The 20,876-nt window shown below is 41.1% G+C and overlaps 1 protein-coding gene across 10 annotated transcripts in view; it reads right to left on the bottom strand.

The window, feature by feature from the left end:
• The window catches only part of TFB1M (transcription factor B1, mitochondrial), an 88,918-nt gene extending 70,152 nt beyond the window's left edge, over positions 1-18,766 (bottom strand). For 9 of the 10 annotated variants that reach the window (XR_007133489.1, XR_007133491.1, XR_007133490.1 and 6 more), the window contains exons 1-2: positions 18,554-18,760; positions 15,759-15,910 (exon numbers count right to left, since the gene is read on the bottom strand). Coding sequence is in view for 4 of the 10 variants with exons in the window: in XM_047769868.1 (XP_047625824.1) it covers positions 15,759-15,910; positions 18,554-18,686 (285 nt within the window). In the remaining 6 variants the exon portion in view is untranslated. Of the gene's footprint in view, positions 1-15,758; positions 15,911-18,553 lie in introns of all 10 variants that reach the window. The other variant, XM_047769870.1, reaches the window with a different exon arrangement.
• Between the last annotated feature and the right edge of the window lie 2,110 nt (positions 18,767-20,876).

Here is a 20,876-nt window from a genome sequence, read left to right as displayed (position 1 = left end):
GGCCTAATGAATTATCCTGCATGTCTTAACAAAAGCTACCTCCCAACCTATTTTTGCTTCCCTCTCTCTTAAGCGCTTCTAAGTAAACAAGAAAGAAAGAGAGCTTTCCCTTATCTTTTTCCCTCCATTTCATCTACCTGAGCACCATACCTTAAGACTTGCTCTCACAGTACTGAAGTATTGGCGCCTAACTAAAAAGAGCCTTACAGCTAAGCCACCTATAAATCTGCATTGTGTTAAGTGCCCAGGACCCAACACGAGACTTGATTCTTGACGTCCTCAGTAAAACACAAACAAAAAACCCCTCCAGATACAATCCCTGAGCTTGTAAGGTTTAAGATGCGGAAGTGAATATAATCAATGGAAAAACATGTCTAAATTACAAAGGAAGAGGTTACCGTCTTCCTACATTAAATCTCAGCTCAGGGAGCCCAGAGAACCTTGGCACCAATTCAACGAACTTTTGCCCTAATCATCCCTTGGACCTGTTTCTCCAGCTTAATCAAAGCTGATTTTTCTCTCCTAACTTTCCCCATGACCAGCTCAGACAAGAGGAAGGATTAAAGCAACACCACCGAAGCCAGTGAGGAGACACAGACCAAGGCCCCCAGCTGCAGATCACAGCCCCCTCGGGTCTGCAGGGTTCTTACTCCTGTACCAACACAGGCTCCTTAAGGGCAGTACCTGTTTCTTCACGTCCCCTGCAGCTGCAACTGTACACAGTAAGTGCTTCATATATATATTTCATAAGTAGATGAGTAAATTAATGACCAAATGGCATTTAGTTTTCTGTGAATGCTGGAAAATTCCTCTCCTAGCCTGTGAGATTTGGGGCTCCTCAAATTTGTAAAGTAGAGAAACTTACAAAGATTTTTTTCATTGATAAATTAGTTAAAATTATACAAGTAATATTTCAGAAATACACAGCTGAAATGTGTATACTGGTTAGAGGCTAAACATTTTAAGTCTGGAAATCATCTAGTTTGATGTTTGGCCATGGTAGCAAAAATAATTGTATACCTCTGATATCAAAGTACTTATGGATTATTTTAAGTTGTCATGATTTGCTAAAACTTAATCTGATGAGTTCCAGACAACTCTTAGAAAATATAATAACCTCAATATATTACAAAAATAAAAAAGGAGATAGCTCTCTATGGGAAAGGCTCTTACTGTATAAAAACTGTATTTAATGGTAGCATTTACCATCAATGAAGAACATTAAATTTTTTTCTATAATTATGCTTCACATAATTAAAACAAAACAAATTAGCATTCTAAAAACAAAAAGGCAGAACTAAAAGCTTATGTTTCTCAATGTCAGAAATTAATTAGTAATTAAGACTAAAACAAAACAATGTAAATTTGGCTCTTTGACATTCATTTATATGTTCTGATAACTCAATCACGTTTGAAATGTTAATTTTTCCACACTGACACACACAGCTGCATACCAGAAAATGGATATGATCCACATTTACCTTCCTTTCCTAGGTTTAAAGCTGCATTTCCATTTATGTATTTGTTTCTTTAGATTCTCCTTCGGGCTTAAGTGTCAGTTCATGATACACCAAGTCCTCCTGTTCTTTAAAGGGCCTACCTTTTCCAGGACTATTGTGTAGCCTCATTTTCCCTACCCACTCCCCACTGCAGAATGAATGAATGCTGATGTTCACAGCTTTATGTGAAAGACCTGAAGCAATTACAGAGGGAAAAAAGGCGACGCAAGGTGAAATGACCGTACGGGGACGATACAGACAGCAGCCATCTCAACCCCGCGTGATGTTCAGCAATGGCACAGAAAGACCTTCTAACCAACCAGTAATAGAAGAAGCTGTTCTCATTATCATAATGATACTTGGGGAACGCTGAAGGGGTGGGAAAGATCACCACTATAGCCCCCCTCCAACCTAACTCTGTTGCATCACACCTCAAGACTCCGCAGGTGTTGCCTCAGCATGTGTGCAGAGGCACAGCTGACTTGAACGCAGGCACCAGATTACAGCCAAATGAGTATTTCTATTGACACTCAAATTGTTCTATGTTTTAATTTTAGTGTCCAATCCTGTACTTTTTCAAATTAGGACATAAGCTTTGACTAAAAGGCAGTTATTGAATAAGGTTGTAAAAAAACAGAAAACCAAACCACACGAAAGTAAGTCACGAAAGCTTTATATCCTAACAATCCTAGAGATGAAGACGTTGGACCTCCCAACTGACATGCTGAATTGTACCGTTCTCACTCAGCACTGGAAGTTATTACAGTGGAAGCATTTTTCTGGTATTGAGTTTTGTAAAGGGTACAAGAACAAACAAATAGAGAAGGCCTTTCATAAAAAGGGAAAACAAATGCAGAAATACTCTTCACAGTCACCTAAAAGTCTCTCTTCCCTCACAAGTCAAGGTCATAGTGACACTTTCGGGGGGGGGGGGGGGGGAAGACAACAAGTAACTGTGGTCTACCTATGTAGTTTGTTCAGGATGTAATTTAAAGAGGAAAGACTGTATGAAATTCTTGGAACTTATGACCTTGAGAACAAAAATAAATAAATTCCTTGAGAACAAAAAACTTCATTAAACAGCTCTTTTGTATGTTTTATGCCACTTTCTCATGGCAGCCAACCCTGTACAGGGGGTAAGCATCAATTACACTGCCTGTGATAGTACCTGCCTTCTAACTTGCCACAAAGTAGGAACCCAAACACGGTGGAAGTAAGGACTGGGGAAAAAAATCTTAGGTGAACTATAAAGAATGAATCTAGGAGTTCCCGTCGTGGCACAGTGGTTAACAAATCCGACTAGGAACCATGAGGTTGCAGGTTCGGTCCCTGCCCTTGCTCAGTGGGTTAATGATCCGGCGTTGCCCTGAGCTGTGGTGTAGGTTGCAGACGCGGCTCGGATCCCGCGTCGCTGTGCCGCTGGCGTAGGCTGGTAGCTACAGCTCCGATGAGACCCCTAGTCTGGGAACCTCCATATGCCGCGGGAGCGGCCCAAGAAATGGCAAAAAGACCAAAAAAAAAGAATGACTCTATAATTGGAATATGATAAGAAAAAGAAAATTTTTTGCCTATATAGAAGGTAAGATCAATGACATTATTCAAAAAAGATAATGTCACAACAGACTTTCCTAAGGGTGAAGATTACAGCATGATTTCAAAAAGTCGCCACTTTCCTTTTGTTTTTTTTTTCCCTTTTCAGCTGCACAAAGGCATATGGAAGTTCCTAGACCAGGGATCAAACACGACCTGCAGCTGTGACCAACACTGCAGCTTCAGCAATGCTAGATCCTTAACCCACTGCATGCCCAAACCCAGGCCTCAGCAGGGACCCAGGCCACCACAATGACAAAGCCAGATCCTTAACCCCTGCTCCACAGTGAGAACTCCTTGCTTTGCTTTTTAAACAAGACCAGAAAAGCATAGAAGCAGCTCATTTACTCGGACTCATAAAGAAATTAAATGTTTAATTTTCTATTCAACCAACATTACTGCTTTAAATGTTAACATTTCTTTTTTTTTTTTTTTGCCTTTTCTAGGGCCACTCCCTTGGCATATGGAGGTTCCCAGACTAGGGGTCTAATCAGAGCTGTAGCTGCCGGCCTACACCAGAGCCATAGCACCGCAAGCTCCGAGCCGCGTCTGCAACCTACACCACAGCTCATGGCTATGCCAGATCCTTAACCCACTGAGCAAGGCCAGGGATTGAACCCACCACCTCATGGTTCCTAGTCGGATTCGTTAACCACTGCGCCATGGCGGGAACTCCTAAATGTTAACATTTCTTAAAAAGAAACTTACAGATATAAATCTTTTAAAACTATTTTTCACAATTCTCTTCACCAACCAAGGACAATGAACCCAATTTCACTCTCTTCTTGAAGACTTGGGAGATTCCTGCCTGTAGAGCAATGGCCTCAATGGTTATGATACCTTTCAGTTTTTATATTAGTTTCTTTATAGCTTTTCTGCTACAGTAATAACTGTTACTTCTTGCTTACTGCCAGTGGGTCTGCTGCTGGCACTGACCTCTTTACCTCTAATTCGCAGGGGACTAGGAAATCCATTTGGCTGCAAGCCATCTTTTGCATATTGGTTGAGTGTCTATGTTATGATCAACTCTGGTTACATCTCTATCAAGCATGTTACATGCGTAAAGTATGTAATCATGTCACAACACAAAGTCTTCTGTGTTTAAAATTTGCTAGCAAGGAAAGAATTTCAAATTTGTATGATCTCTGGTTAAAAACAGCTCCGTTTGTCAGGATGACTAAATTACTTTCTATATCCCTTTATAAGATGACAGGAAAGTAGAATAATTTTAATAGCAACCATTTATTGACTATTGGCATTAGGCCAGGCTCTTTACATAAATTTATATCTATCCTTGAAGTAACCACACAAGACAACTATTACTCCCATGCTGCAGATGAGAAAGCTGAAGCTGTAAGCTAAAAAATATTCAAAGGCAAGTTCAAGGTTCCAAATCTAGTAAGTGCTACATATGATATTCCAACACCAGCTTATTTGATTTTCAATCCCATGAGCACTCCACTTTGTCTATCAAGTAGAAACAATCTGTTTACCTATTATAAAACCCCAGAGGCAATACGCTTTACAACCTCCAAAATTCCATGAAATGAGCACATAACTTCATGGTTAAGAAGAATTCTAATGCTTCTTACTCTGTTCAAGACACAACATAGAAGATCAAATATAAGATATATTCTTTTGCTTTAAATAAGAAATGGACAAAAGACTTGAGGCAATAATATTCAAGACCTTGGACAAGGAAGTGCAAGAAAACCTGCAGATCCAAGCTTTCATTGGCCCATGAGCAAGAAACACAAAGAAAATGACACCACGGCACATCATGATGAAACTGCTCAAAAACAGTGATAAAGAAAAAATTCTTAAAAATGGCCAAAGATGACAGAAGCAAAGATAAGAATCACAGCAGTTTTCCTCTCAGAAATGAAACTTCAGGAGTTCCCGTCGTGGCGCAGTGGTTAACGAATCCGACTAGGAACCATGAGGTTGTGGGTTCGGTCCCTGGCCTTGCTCAGTGGGTTAAGGATCTGGCGTTGCCGTGAGCTGTGGTGTAGGTTGCAGATGCGGCTCGGATCCTGCGTTGCTGTGGCTCTGGCGTAGGCTGGTGGCTACAGCTCCGATTAGACCCCTAGCCTGGGAACCTCCATATGCCACAGGAGCGGCCCAAGAAATAGCAAAAAAGACAAAAAAAAAAAAAAGAAACTTCATATGAAGATAGCAGGACAGCATCCTGAGCACTGGAAGGAAAAAACAAAAACTGGCAGCATGTTTTTCAAACACAAAGGCAAAACAAAACATTTTTTCAGATGTACAAATGCTGAAAGATTATCAAGAGATCTATACTGCAAGAAATGCCAAAGAAAAGTCTTTCAGGTAGAAAGACAACACCAAATAGAAATATGGATGAAGAACACTCAAAATAGTAACCACATGGGTCAGTACATAAGAACTTTTGCTTATTTTTTAAGTATCTTTAATACAGAGTTGACTTTTAAAATAAAAATAGCATTGTGTTGTGAATTTTATAACATATGGAGAACCACGACAATGGCACAAAGACCTGGCAGGGTGCAACGCAAGTATACTACTGTAAGATCTGTGGAACATGTTAAAGACATACATTATACACTTTGAATAAATTACTAAAATAACAAAAGGGAGAGTTACAGGTAAGAAATGACTACCATCAGTAGGCTGAATACTAGCCCCACAAAGATGTCCACACCCTAATCCTTGGAACCTGTGACTGTTACATTACATGGTAAGAGCGACTTGGCCAATGTGATCAAAGTGGTGTTTTCTTTTTAAACGGCCACACCCACAGCACGTGGAAGTTCCCAGGGCCCAGATGGAATCCAAGCCATAGCTGTGGCAACACTGGATCTTTTAACCCACTGCGGCAGACTGGGGATTGAACCTGCACCTCCACAAGCAACCTGAGCCACTGCAGTCAGGTTCTTAACCCACTGTGCCACAGTGGGAACACCTAAAGATTTTGAGGTGGGGCGATTATCCTAGATTACCCAGGTGGGCTCAACGTAATCACAAAGGGTCCTTGCAAGAGAGAAAGGAAGGGGGATCAGAGTAAACAGTAGACATGCAGAAGAGGTCCTTGAGCTAGTGAAGGCAGGTGGCCTCTAGAAGCTGAAAAAGGCAAGGGAACAGATTCTCCCCTGAAGCTTCCAGAAGAACGCAGCCTTGCCGATCCTGCTTTTAGGTTTCTGACCCCTAGAACTATAAGAGAATAAATGTGTCATTTTAAGCTACTGATTTTGTGGTAATTTGTTACAGCAGCAATAGGAAACTAATACATTAGGCAGAGATGGTCAGACTGGTAGGAAAATGCAAGATCCACTACATGCTGCCTATAAGACCCCCACTTTAAAAATAAAGACACAAGTAGGCAAAAAAAGATGGAAAAAGATATACTATTCTCACATTTATCAAAAGTAAGCTGGAATGGGAGTTCCCTAGTGGTCTAATGGTTAGGATTCATGCTTTCATTGTTGTGGCCCAGGTTCAACCCATGGTCTGGGAACTGAGATCCCAAATCAAGCTGCCACATGTGCAGCAGCCAAAAAAAAAAAAAAAGGCTATCAGAGAAAGTAGATTTCAGAGGAAAACATATGACCAGTGATCATGAAGATCATTTCATAATGATCAGGGAGCCAAACCCTCATAGAGATACAACACTTCTGAATGTTTATACATCAATAAAAGTGCTTCAAAAAAGGTGAAACGGAAACTGATAAGACTACATAAGGAGAGAGGACAAATCTACGATTAAAATTCAAGATTTCAGTAAGTTTCTCTTAGTAAATGACTGAACAAGTAGACAGAAAATCACTACGGAGAGAGGAGACTTGACTAATGCCAACCAACCTAACTGAAATTTATGCTTCATCCAACAACAGCGCAACGCATATTCTTTTGAAGAAATACTTACCGAGACCTATCCTACTCCATGTGCCACAAACAAATACAAATTAATTAAAAGTGATTCAAGTCACACAGAGTATGCACTCTGATCACAATGGAATTAAATTAGAAATTAATAACAGAAACAGATCTTAAAAGCCCTCAAATTTGCAAACTAAGTGATATACTACTACTTCTGTTTGTTTTTTTTTTTTTTTTGGCTTTTTGCCTTTTCTAGGGCTGCTCCTGCGGGACACAGAGGTTCCCAGGCAAGGGGTCTAATCGGAGCTGTTGCCACTGGCCTACGCCAGAGCCACAGCAACACGGGATCCAAGCCGTATCTGCAACCTACACCACAGCTCAGGGCAATGCCAGATCCTCAACCCACTGAGCAAGGCCAGGGATCGAACCTGCAACCTTATGGTTCCTAGTCGGATTTGTTAACCTGCGCCACAACAGGAACTCCGTGACAGACTTCTAAATAATCTATAAGTCAAATAAAAAACTACAAGGTAAATTGGAGCTACAGGTTATGTGGGAAACACAAAGGATCTAGAATAGCAAAAACGATTTTGAAAAAAAAAAATGGTTGGAAGACTTACATTACCTGCTCTTAAGTCTTAAAACTACAGAAATCAATATAGATTGGTACTGGTGAAAAGACAGAACTACAGATCAATAAAACAGAACTGGAAGTCCAGAAATGGACCAATACATATAAAACTGATTTTTGATAAGGCAACTCAATGAGGAAAATATTCTCAACAAATGGTTTAAAAAAAAAAAAAAACCCAAAAAACTTCTACCCTTACCTCACACTATATACAAAAGTTAAAATGTGTCAGGAGTACAAGTAAAAGTTAAACTATAAAACTTCTAGAAGAAAACAAAGGAGAAATTCTTAGTTTGGGTTTTGGACTGTTTCAAAAAATTTTTTCCCAGAGTACTGTAACTCTGAAACATGCATAAAAATTAAAACTTTATACACTGGATGGGGTAAAGTGGAAGAAAATTATAGACTCTGTTTTTGACAATTTAGAATTAGAATGAACTAAGATTAGTGTCTAAACAAGTTTTCTTACTGAAACTTGTTTAGATACTTCCTGACTTTTTTTTTTTAGACCTTCCTAACTTTTCTGCTCCTTGCAAGGAACTACTATGATCTAGTGATTCATCAGGGTTTATTGTAATATTTAATTTCAAACTGTAGATTTGTATCAAGGCTCATGTTCCTCTCTCTGTGCAAAAAGATCTGGGTTTTTTGCTGGTGTTGTGATGGAATGTTTAGCACAAGAGCAGAGCAAGTTCTGGCAGTTTATAATTTGGTTCACCTGAAACAGACAAAAGAGGCAGAACTCTAAACAAATGAAGGCCTCTACTTAACTGATCCTTGGAAAACTGGAAGGGATTTTTTTCTCTCCTTCCCCTCTACAGTCATCCTTTCGTATCAGCAGAGGATTGCTTCCAGAATCTGCTCTAGATAACCAAATTCACAGACGCCCCAGTCCTATAATCTCTCCCTCTCTGTTCAATTTTGGATTCAAGTAATTAATCATGAGGTAATATAAGTAGTTATTTTTAAAAATTGGCATATAAGTGGACTCATGCAGTTCAAATCTGGGTTTAGGGTAAACTGTCTTTTGAAAACCACAGGACCTTATGTTAAGCATTCTCTTCTAAGAATCTGTACATTGTTCAGGAAATAAGCTTTCAACTCAATTAGCATTTAAATTTTTTAAAAAATGGAGGTATCATTAACATAACACTTTGTTAGTTTCAGGTGTCTGACATAATGATTAGATATTTGTATATACTGCAAAATCACCACCACAGTAAGTCTAGTTAACATCCATCACCACACAACTGAAACCGAGTAGTATCCTATGGGGCAGGCCCCTCCCCCATATCCTCTGCTCTTAACTCCTACTCCTCTCTCAAGTACCTAAATGATAGCATCTGCTGCACACGTCCAAGGTGGTTTTTTTTTTTTTTTTTAACAGATGCTAAAACCATCACCAAATGGAAGGAATTATCTGATGATCATGAGCACACAGCCCCTAGACCTACTGGCACCTAAGTATTCACAATGTTAGCCCACGAGACGCCACCCTGTTACCTCTCCATCAGCCAATCAGAGAACTGAGCACAAGCTGACCCTCCTCCTTCCTCATCTACTTTACAATTATGGGTTTGGAGAGTTTGGGCTGTTTTGGAGCACAAGCCACCTATCATCTTGCATGGCTTGCAATAAACATTTTTCTGCTCCAAACTCTGATGTTTTGGTTTGTTTGGCCTCACTGTGTGTTGGGCACATGAACTTATGCTAACACAGCTACAACTGTTCTTATGATGTGAACTTTTAAGATTCTCTTGGCAACTTTCAAATATACAATACTGCATTATTAACTATGGTCACCATGCTGACATTACATCCCCAAGGCTTATTTTACAATTGCAAGTTTGTACCTTTTGACTAACCTCACCCGATTCACCCTCAGCCAACCCCCAGGCTCTGCCAGTCACCAATCTGTTCTCTGTATCTGAGTACACACTTGTAGTTTATTTATTTCTTTAGCTTTTTAGGGCCACACCCACGGCATATGGAAGTTCCCACTGTAGCACAGTGGGTTCTATCCCTGGCACAATGGATCAAGAATCCAGTGTTGGAGTTCCCGTCATGGCGCAGTGGTTAACGAATCCGACTAGGAACCATGAGGTTGCGGGTTCGATCCCTGCTCTTGCTCAGTGGGTTAACGATCCGGCGTTGCCGTGAGCTGTGGTGTATGTCGCAGATGCGGCTCGGATCCTGTGTTGCTGTGGCTCTGGCGTAGGCTGGCAGCTACAGCTCTGATTAAACCCCTAGCCTGGGAACGTCCATATGCCGCGAGCGCGGCCCAAGAAATAGCAAAAAGACAAAAAAAAATAAAAATCCAGTGTTGCCGCAGCTGTGGCTCAGATTAGATACGTGGCCTGAGAACTTCCACATGGCGTGCAGGTACTACCAAAAAAAAAAGAAAAAAAAAGTCACATCTGAGGAGAAAGTGCTGCACAACATGTATCTGGCAAAGCACTTGTGTCTACAATATATAGAAATCTTACGATTCAATAGAAAGACAAAATATTTAAAACTGCTCAAAACATCTACACAAGCACGTGAAAATATGTCCAGTAGCATCACTTGTTAGGGAAATCCAAGTAAGAAGCACAATGAGAAGTTCCTGTCATGGCTCAGCAGAAATGAATCCGACTAGCATCTGTGAGGACACAGGTTCGATCCCTGGCCTCACTCAGTGGGTTAAGGATCCAGTGTTGCCGTGAGCTGTGGTGTAGGCTGCAGACGTGGCTCAGATTCCGTATGGCTGTGGTGCAGGCCAATGGCTACAGCTCCGATTCAACCCCTAACTGGGAACCTTCACATGCCAACTCAATGAGGCCCTAAAAAGCTGAAAAAAAAAAAAAAAAAGCACAGTGAAATACCACTACATACACGCTTTGCTGCTAAAATTAAGGGGACTGACTATACACACATAAGCAAGCACATTCAGCAACTGGAACTCCTGCACAGCAGGTGGGGATATTAAACAGCAAAGCCAACTTGTGAAACTTGGGGTAGTTTCACATAAAGTTTAACACACAACTACCACAGGACCCAGACCCTCCACATCTAGTTCTTTACTCAAGAGACATAAATGTTGTATCTCCTTCAGAGCCTGAGTGTGAACGTTCATGACAGTGTGTGACAGCCTGAAGATGGAAACAACCTAGAATCTATCAACTGATGAATGAATTTACAACTTTGGTGGTTCATGCCATGATATACCAGGCAAGCGATAAAAAAAAAAAAGAGCAAACTTTTTTTTTTTTTTTGCTTTTTAGGGCCACACCTGTAGCATATGTAAATTCCCAGACTAGGGGTTGAATTGAAGCTACAGCTGCCGGCCTACACCACAGCCATGGCAATTCGGGATCCAAGCCGAATCTGAGACCTACACCACAGCTCACAGCAACACCGGATCCTTAACCCACTGAGTGAGGCCAGGGATAGAACCCGCATCCTCATGGACACTAGTCAGGTTCATTAACAGCTGAACCACAAAGGGAACTCCAAAAGAGCAAACTATTCAACCTGAATGTGGTTGAATCTCAAAACAGTTATGCTCAGGAGTTCCCGTCGTGGCGCAGTGGTTAACGAATCCGACTAGGAACCATGAGGTGGTGGGTTCGATCCCTGGCCTCACTCAGTGGGTTAAGGATCCGGCGTTGCTGTGAGCTGTGGTGTAGGTTGCAGACGCGGCTCGGATCCCATGTTGCTGTGGCTCTGGCGTAGGCCGGTGGCTACAGCTCCAATTAGACCCCCAGCCTGGGAACCTCCATATGCCCTGGGTGCGGCCCTAGAAAAGGCAAAAAAAAAAAGTTATGCTCAGTAAAAGCCATCAGACAAAAAAGTTCATACTGGATGACCCCACTTATCCAAATTCTAAAAAAAAAAGAAAACCAAAAAAAGAATCTATAGTGACAGGAAGCAGATGAGTGGTTGTGTGAGGAGAGGGAAGGAGGAGGGATGGTTACAAAGGAACACAAGGCATCTCGGAGGTTCTAGATGGTCATCATCTGGATTGTGGTGATGCGTTCTTGTAATTACACATTCACCTAAAGTAATTTGTACACTTTCGGTACGTGCAGTTTACTGAACGATTATGCCTCAATAAAACTGTAAAACAAAGTACTAAGCACAGTAAACCCTCAATAAATATTAGTTATTATGATTGTTAATACACAAGATCTTTAAAATAATTAAAAAAAAAGAGAGATTCCAGACTACTTATCTGAAAGTGAACAAATTACTTACGAGGATGTTATCTCAGATTGAGAAACTGGGGGAAGAATTTATTAGGACCTCAAGCTCCCAAAAGTGTCAGAAAATCTCACTCCCCCACAAGATGTAGAGAATCTACCCAGCCATAAAGATGTACGGACAGGGAGTTCCCACTGTGGCTCAGTGGTTAACGAATCTGACTAGGAACCATGAGGTTGCAGGTTCGATCCATGGCCTTGCTCAGGGGGTTAAGGATCCGCCGTGGACGTGAGCCGTGGTGTAGGTTGCAGACGCGGCTTGGATCCCATGTTGCTGTGGTTCTGGCGTAGGCCTGTGGCTACAGCTCCGATTCAACCACTAGCCTGGGAACCTCCATATGCCATGGGAGCGGCTCTAGAAAAAGGCAAAAAAGACAAAAAAAAAAAAGATGTACCGACCAACAGCCTAAAAGGGACTAAAAGGGAACACACAAAACTCCTAGGAATGTACAATCACAAGAAAATGAACAACATTAAGAAATCCCAGATATCCAATGCTGGTTTGATGAGCTGGACAAAGTCTCAATGTTTCCACAGCACTGAGGATTTTCCAGTGCTCCTCAGAAACAACAGTACTTTTCTCCTGCACCTCTTTCTGGATGAGCAGTCTTCTCAACAACCCTTAATCACCAGAGGTGCCCAAGGCATGGGAATGACGATTTAACTGATTACTTCCATCAGAAGTTGCACTGAGTACCCACTAAAACAAGGCATTCAATCCTATGAGCAAACTGAGGCAGAGAGAGAGTTACCCGCCCAAGGGCATACAACAGTAAATGGTAGAGCCAGAAGTCAAACACTGGCAGTGTCATGCCACTCTGTTCCTCATTCTAAAACCAGCCTATATACTTTTACATATTAGACATGCGTTCATAGCCTTCCGACATGCTGACAGTGAAACCTACGTGTTATCACTATGTTCCTTCCCCTAAGCCGCCTCGGCGATAATATTTTAAGAATTGAATTAAGCTACAAATGACATACTTTCAACTAGCAGACATTTTATAAATTATTACAATTTCTTTAAAAAGTAATTCTATTAGCTTAGATATCTCCAAAATGGAATCCTTAAAATAGATCACTCTCCTTCTGCCTTTACTCAGTTTTATGATTAATTTAGTACCTCTAAAAGAAAGTGGTTTTACATATTGAAACATTTTTTACAGGAAAAAGAAGTCTATTTGATATTTTAGTGTTCAACATTTCTTTTTAAGGCAAATTCCTTTCCTGCATATGACACTAAAAATTAATTTTGCTTCTTGTACAGAAAGATAAAAAGTCAAATATATATTTCCTGCACAGTAATTTACTTTGAAATTAACCTTCATACTGAGAAAAAAGAACACAAAACTTTTTTGATAATCAATGCTATGCAATTATTCACTTTCACCATAAGTGACACATTGAATCAGCTAATTAGATAGATACCTACATAGCCAAACTTTTTATGTCCCATGTGGGTCCTTACTGAACACCTGCCATGTGCCAGGCACTCATATGTTGTGGCCATACAACAGGAACAAACCAGACAGAAATCTTGGCCCTCAGGGCACTTACATTCCAGAGGGCTGGGCCTGACAACAAATAAGACTAGCCAATGTCTCAGATGATAACAAATTTCATGAGACAAACAGAACAAGCAGAGTGGAGAAGTGCAGGGGTAGCGGGTGCAGTGGAGAAGAACAGAGGGCAGTCTGGCTGCAGAGATCTTCCGCTGAGAGCAAAGAGAATATGTAAATTAAGGTGGCGACAGAAATCTGATTCACCTCCTTGCCTAATGAGAATTACACATAACAGAGGGAGAGACTCAGGGTTAAGATGTCCCACTAAGGGCAAAACAGTCAGATGAGTCTTCTCTAGGCACACTAAAGGGCTGGGTGAATAAACCTACAGGGAATTAGTGTTACTCAGTTTATTTTACCATCTCCAGATCTCACCAAAAGTAACAGTATTACCACTCCCACCTCCAACTGATACACTGTTTTTAAAAGAAGTGGTTCAAGAGTTCCCGTCGCGGCACAGTGGTTAACGCATCTGACTAGGAACCATGAGGTTGCGGGCTCGATCCCTGAGCTTGCTCAGTGGGTTAACGATCCAGCGTTGCCGTGAGCTGTGGTGTAGGTTGCAGACGCGGCTCAGATTCTGCGTTGCTGTGGCTCTGGCGCAGGCCAGTGGCCACAGCTCCGATTCGACCCCTAGCCTGGGAACCTCCATATGCCGCGGGAGCTGCCCAAGAAATAGCAAAAAGACAAAAAAAAAAAAAGAAGTGTTTCAGACCAAAAAGCACTATTTGGGGTTCCCACTGTGGCACAGTGGATCAAGAACCTGACTGCAGGGGTTCACATCACAGCTGCAGCTCGGATTCAATCCCTGGCACAGGAACATCCATATGTCTAAGGTGGGGCCTTAAAAAAAACAAACCAAAAAACCCACTCCACATTTGACCACCATGTAATATGGTGGTCATATTATATGCACCATATAGTAACCCCCAAATTAAGAATATGAAACCAATTCTGTTAATAAAGGCTGGCAAAATTCAATGGAACTATATAATTTTTTTAATCATAAAAACTGGATATAGCAAAACAGAAAAAATCACTAGGTTTCTTAACAAAAATAGAGGCATGAACACAAAGCTCTAGATTGTTAAACAAATTTTCTCAAATTATTCTGGCAGAAGTCAAACATTTCTCCATTAATACATATACAAATATTAGAATGTATTAATTTTAAACCATTTTGTCCTCTTGTATGAAAGTAACAATGCAGATAATTATTCCATTGGACTCAATAAATTGCTATTCACATGAACCAAAGACTAAGGGCTCTTTGAAAGTTTCAGAATCATGGAGGAATCAAAGGCCCTTAAGCCATTAAGTACCCCCATGAAGAATTCCCTTTACAAGATCCCTGATAAAATCTATTCTACTGTTTGCCACCGTCTTAAAAATATAAGTACCTCCTCATTTTAAATTCATATCTGCCTCCCACAATTTTTACCTATTTTAGTTATTTTCCAGAGAAGACCAAAACAAGCTGATCCTCTCCACTGCAACCTTTCATAGGCAGCTTGAATCCCCTCACTCAAGGATTCTCTTCTGTTGAAACATGCCCCGTTCCTTCAAATATTTCTCATATGACATCACCTACTGTTTTAAAGATGCATGTTATCATTTCATTCAAATGTCATCTTCAACCTATATGTACAGGAGTTCCCATTGTGGCACAGCAGAAAAGAATCCAACCAGGAACCTGAGGTTGTGGGTTTGATCCCTGGCCTCACTCAGCAGGTTAAGGATCCGATATTGCCTTGAGCCGTGGTGTAGATCGAAGATGTGGCTTGGATCTGGTGTTGCTGCAGCTGTAGCGCTGATTGGACTCCTAGCCTGGGAACCTTCATATGCTGCCAGTGTGGCCCTAAAAACAAACAAACAAAAACTATATGTACAACCTAATTTCTTTACTTAAATTATTATACAAATGCCTAAGCTTAACAATTAGTCTCTCTCAAGAAGCACCTGCCTTCTCCATCTTTTGCTTGGAGGGATGCCTTTCTGAATCTAAATAAGTTCTCAGAAGTCATGCCAATAGGTGAGTCATTATTGGCATTAGTTTTACTTATTTTTGAAGGAATGAGCTATGACATGCAGATACCTGTAGATTAAAAAAGAAATAAAGGGCCACACAAAACAGTCTGGTTAGCACCAATGCATAAAGCAGGTTTGTTCAAGTTGTGGCCTATTCATGTGGGGATACTGGTTAGAAATGCAGATTCCTAGACCTCTCCAGGCTATGGAATCCATCTCTGGAATGAGGCCTGGAGATACACAGTTTGAGGAGCAAATTACAGAATCCTTGAATACCCTGGGGTTTAAGAATCATGGCCTAAAGATTTAAATTGGGTTTCTGTCTCTTAAAAAAGATACTTTATCTCACCTGTAATCCAGGAATAAACCGACTATCCTTTTCAACCACCAGAAGTTCAGCAATACCAGCATTGAGAATGGATCTTGTGATTCCGCCAGGCCCAGGGCCCACTTCATAAACATAAGCATTTGTCAGACTGCCAGCTTTCCTTACAATTTTATCTGGAGAAAAAAAAGTTTTAGTCGATTATCGTGGCAAATTTCAACATATGATATTTTCAAAGAAAAATAATCTGGACAAATTTTTATCAGCCATTTACTCAATCAACTAATCTTACATATATTTATTTATCTGATTTAACGCTCAACCTAAACCAACATGTAGTGGCCATTTGGTTCGTCCACCTAACTGCTGAATTGTACCAGTCCCTCAACAAAAACAGGATTGCCACGACAAACTGTTTTAACTTAAATTTAGCTAATGTGGTATTTTCTGCCTGTTCCTCTACCAAACCAATTGATTCCTAAGAACTGACTAGATATGCACTATTTCTCTACACTTGCTGAACACTGAATATTTCAATAAGCAAGACGACTTTCACATTCAGAATTCCAATGCTGCTAGTTAAAAATCCAGAATCACAAAGTGCTGGCGGTCTCTTTTTTACCTACAGACATCTAGTTGGTGGTCAAAATGGCCATGGCAGCAAGTTTCCAGCTCACGGAACTTGCAGAAATTTAGATTTTGGTTATTTTCAGGAAAAAGTTATATTTAGCAGTGGAGGTTTTTTAAACTTTGCAGCCATGCACGTTGATAAGGACAAAATTAATTTTTTAATTAGTAAATGTCTTTAAGTTAGCAGACCCTAAGAAATCATGGAAAAGCAGATTGCTGAGGCCTCATTACAAGCAATCATCACGTCTGGAAAAACATACAATAGCCCGTCTGGTCTTATTGAGTGAGATGTTAAAATCCAAGCAATTAGGCCTCCTGGGAAAGTAGAAATGAACACACTGAAAACATTCCAGCACTTTGCAATGTTCACTGATATGGCGCAGTCTTATTTTTGCTTCTGTTACTGATAACCTACCTTTGTAGGCTTAAAGGCAAATCAGTCCCTCAACAAAACAAAAATAGTATTCTTTTAAGGGGTGCCAGGAGAAAATTCGAATCCACTGAGCAGCTATTTGTCACAGGTGATTTACATGCTTTCTCCCAGTGAATCCTTATGACACATTAACTAAGAACTATTATCCCAGTTAAACTTCTCTGAACTTCCCAGTGTCCTCCTCTATTGTTTTATTTATGTGAGGTTACTTAGCAAGCCAAGAGAAGGGACTCCAGCTCAGGTGTAAATGCTAAAGCCAGTCCTTCCTCCACTAAAGACTGATGCCTCTCAAAGGAAACAGATGCTACATTAAGCAGAGGTATCATGGAATTGATTAAATACTCATTTTTTTTAATAGAAAGCTACGACAGTAGGTAGGCCAGCTGTTCCACCTTAAACTTTTCAGGCACATTCAAATACAAATGAATATCAAAGAGGCACTGTCAATTCACTAAACTTTCAGTTTCCAACGTGCTCTGCTCACCTCACACAAGTACCTTAATTTCCCTTCACCATGGTTCCTGTAGAAGAGGGAATGACCATATCTAGATTCTGGAACTTATTTGGGAAGGTGAATAGAGACTCACATGAAAAAATGTGAAGGAATTTTTTCTTTAACATAAAGACCTGAAGTCCTAAGAATGTTTTTTTTATACCTAGAATGTGGCTAATGACTAGCAGAAAGGCTGGTTCTGCTTACTTCTAGGACCAAATAACTTTAGAGGCAAGAAAGATTTTAAAGCTGCTGTAGTGGAGCCCTCCTCCAGTTAAAATATGAGAAAACTGAAACTGAGTTAAGCTATTTTACCCAGTTACTTTGGTATTGGCAAGTCCACAAATGCCACTCTATGCCCACGAAATACAACATTTTATCCCAGCTTTGTGGATTGTACTTCATTTGATAGAAAATGAACTTTGGGGGTGTAACTTACTGATCCTTACAATTTTTAAAGAGGGGCCAAACAGGATGAAATATCAAGACCTCAAAAACGTTAAGTACTCCAACCAGGAACTAGTAGACATATTTGTAAAACATACACATTCTAGCATCTTTTAGAAGAGACCGTTACTAAGAATCGGGAGGTTGAACGAATAGATACATTTGTCAAACCTTATCAAACTGCGTTTCCAACTGAACTTTATTGTCCACAAAACGTGACAAAATAGGAAGCGGGAATGTAAATTCCTTGAGGACATACTGTGGCTTGATTACTCCCATATGCCACTTTCAGCTCTAGCACACAGTGGCTGGCTGCGTATGTAGTCACGTAACGAATATGTGCACCCTCGAGGAGTTCCTAGACTCAAGTAAACGTTTAAATGACGAATCCGATGACACTGACACTTTCAACGGGCTGCGGACAAAATCCCTGCACTAACTTAACTGCACAAAAAGCCAACCTAGTCAACACGTGCAGTACCATTTCAAGTTAACACACCGAGATTCAAATAAACCTCCTCTCACGAGACGCGAACCCTTCTTCCCATGTTTGCTCGGCGTCGGCACAACCTGGCCTCAAAAGTCCACGGCAAACGCCCTCAAGAAAACAATGCTTTCCACAGTCTCCAGGGCGGTGGGACTCCGGAGTTCTTTCAGTCAAAACTGCAGAGTAGCCTGACCTAAGGCCCACAGAACTCCTGTGCCGGAACCCCCTGGCACAGGCCCACAGGGTCCACGCGAGGTACCACCACTCCTCGCCCCTCCCCACCCCACCAAGGACGCGGGGGAGACACCCGGGGAGCTCTGATAAGCCACCTGTTAGCCTCAAGTCCAAGAGAAAATTCTGGGATAGCTGCTTCACTGCTCGCAGTTTAAACAACCTAATGATTTCTCGAATTGTGGGCAACGGCGGGAGACGGAAAGTGCCGAGCGGCCCGGAGACAGCCATGGGCCGCAGCCGGCCGAGCGCTACAAACCTCACGCGAGCTTTTCCCCGCCGTTCTCAAAATAAGGCGGGGGAGGTGCCTGGGAGCACTATAGCCCGCCTCTGGGCCTACCTCATTGGTCAGATGTCCTCCGCCGGAAGCAAAGGACGCGAACAGGAAATCCGGGAGCACACAAGGCGCATGCGCCCCATCCTGCACCGTGCGGTGCGTTCCGGAAACGCGCTGGTTTCCGCGAGTGAGGGCGGTGCAGGAGCCCTGCAGGACTGGCGTTTCGTGGGTGGGAGGTAGCCCGAGGGGCGGGGCGAGGCAAGGAAGGGCGGGTCCTAGAATTAATTGGTGGATGAAGTTCTCGGGGCAGATGGGCGTATCTAAAGCCCCTCTGTAAGTGGTCGCAGGAAAGTGGGCGAAGCTATTGATTGCTAATTATTCTCTTTTGATTAGATGTTTTTAGACCCTCAGCGCTGCAGGTGTGGAATGGCAGGTTTCTAACTTCTAGCCTTTTAAGTTTTGTTTTTTTCCTTTTTTAAAAAATTTATATATATATATGTATAGATTGTTCTACTGTAGGGCATGGTGACCCAGTTACACATACATGTATACATTCTTTTTTCTCACATTAAGTGTTCCATCATAAGTGACTAGACAGAGTTCCCAGCGCTACACAGCAGGATCCTATTGTTAATCCATCGGGAAGGCTACATTCTACATCTATTTACCCCAAGCTCCCAGTCCCTCCCAGCCCTTCCCCTTCCCCTTTGGCAACCACAAGTCTGTTCTGAGTGAAGTAAGTCAGAAAGAGAAAGACAAATACCATATGATATAACTTATATCTGGACTCTAATACACAGCACAAAGGAACCTTTCCAAAGAAGAGAAAATCATGGACTTGGAGAATAGACTTTTTTTTTTTTTTTTTAATATATGTTGAATAGATATCATGTCTACTTTAAGATTGTGACATTTGGTGAGAAGGGTCTCCTGGTGCGCAAATTCAGAACATGGTGCAATGCAGTCAGGTGGGAAGCCAGCAAAGGTGGCCGTTACGGTTATCTAGAAGATGAATGGAACTCAGAGAGTTAACGACATCAGCAAAGCTTGTTAGTGAGAGAGCCAGATCCAACTCTTCTGCCCCTTCTAAGTGGAATTAATGGGAAAAACCTCTTTGTTTAGTACTTTAGATTTTAGGAAATGTTTTTTCGTGTATATATTTTTTACCCTTTCATTAACAGTGTTGTAAATTAAATAGGATAAATATTACTAGGCTCCGTTTAGAGTGGAGGAAAGAAAAACTGTAGAGAGGTGATAAACCTTAATGATATTCACAAAGCTAGGAAATTGCGGAACCCAGATCCAATCTAAGTTTCCTGACTGTGGTGGTTGCTGGTTTTACTATTCTGCCTGTGCACTGAGTATTGGTTGTCACTCCTTGCTTAGCTTCCCAAAGTTTTGTTATTGCCTCTTCATCCTCCAAGCATTGTAGCCTAACCTTGTAGCAACTGGAAGCTAAGGATGAAAGGGAAAGAAAATAAACATGATGATATTGATAACAGCTAATATGCATTGAGCTTTTCCAAAGTACCAGGCTTCACAGCTGAGTGCTTTACAATCATCTCGTTAATTGGATTTAAGTTCACAAGTCTGTGTCCAGAGCCTGCCTTTTAAGAAGTGCCCTGGAGAGGTCATATGACTTGCCTAGGATGGAAAACAACAAAGCAAAGAAAGGTGTTAAAAATGTCTCTGCTAGATGGGAGAGTTGTTTTTTGTTTTGTTTTGTTTTTGCAAGTTGCTTCATTGCTCACAGGTGAATCATAAAATCTTGTACAGCTTAGAATAGTAAGTTTAAAATAAAGCTAATGGAAAACAAAATAACTGTGATTGTAATTTGGAAATGAGGAGTCCATTGAAATCCCAGTGGAAAACCCAACCACCTTCTGGTATAATCATATTAGAAGGAAGTGTAAGATAACCTGATCTACCTCCTAGCTTAGAAAATTGGGAAATGACTCCCATCAAAGTAATGAGTTGCCCAAGGTAGCATAGAAATGTAGGTTGAAAGTCTAGACTCTTGATTCAGAGCCCTTATTTTCCACAATAAGGGCTGGAAAGGTATTCACTCAGTTACATGCAGAGTTTCATTTACTCCTCATAACAGTCCTACGTGGATGAGATTATTATCCTTATTTTACCTTGAA

Source organism: Phacochoerus africanus, chromosome 2, assembly GCF_016906955.1.
Source record: "Phacochoerus africanus isolate WHEZ1 chromosome 2, ROS_Pafr_v1, whole genome shotgun sequence".
Taxonomy (NCBI): Eukaryota; Metazoa; Chordata; class Mammalia; order Artiodactyla; family Suidae; genus Phacochoerus; species Phacochoerus africanus.
This window is presented reverse-complemented; position numbering and strand designations above follow the sequence as displayed.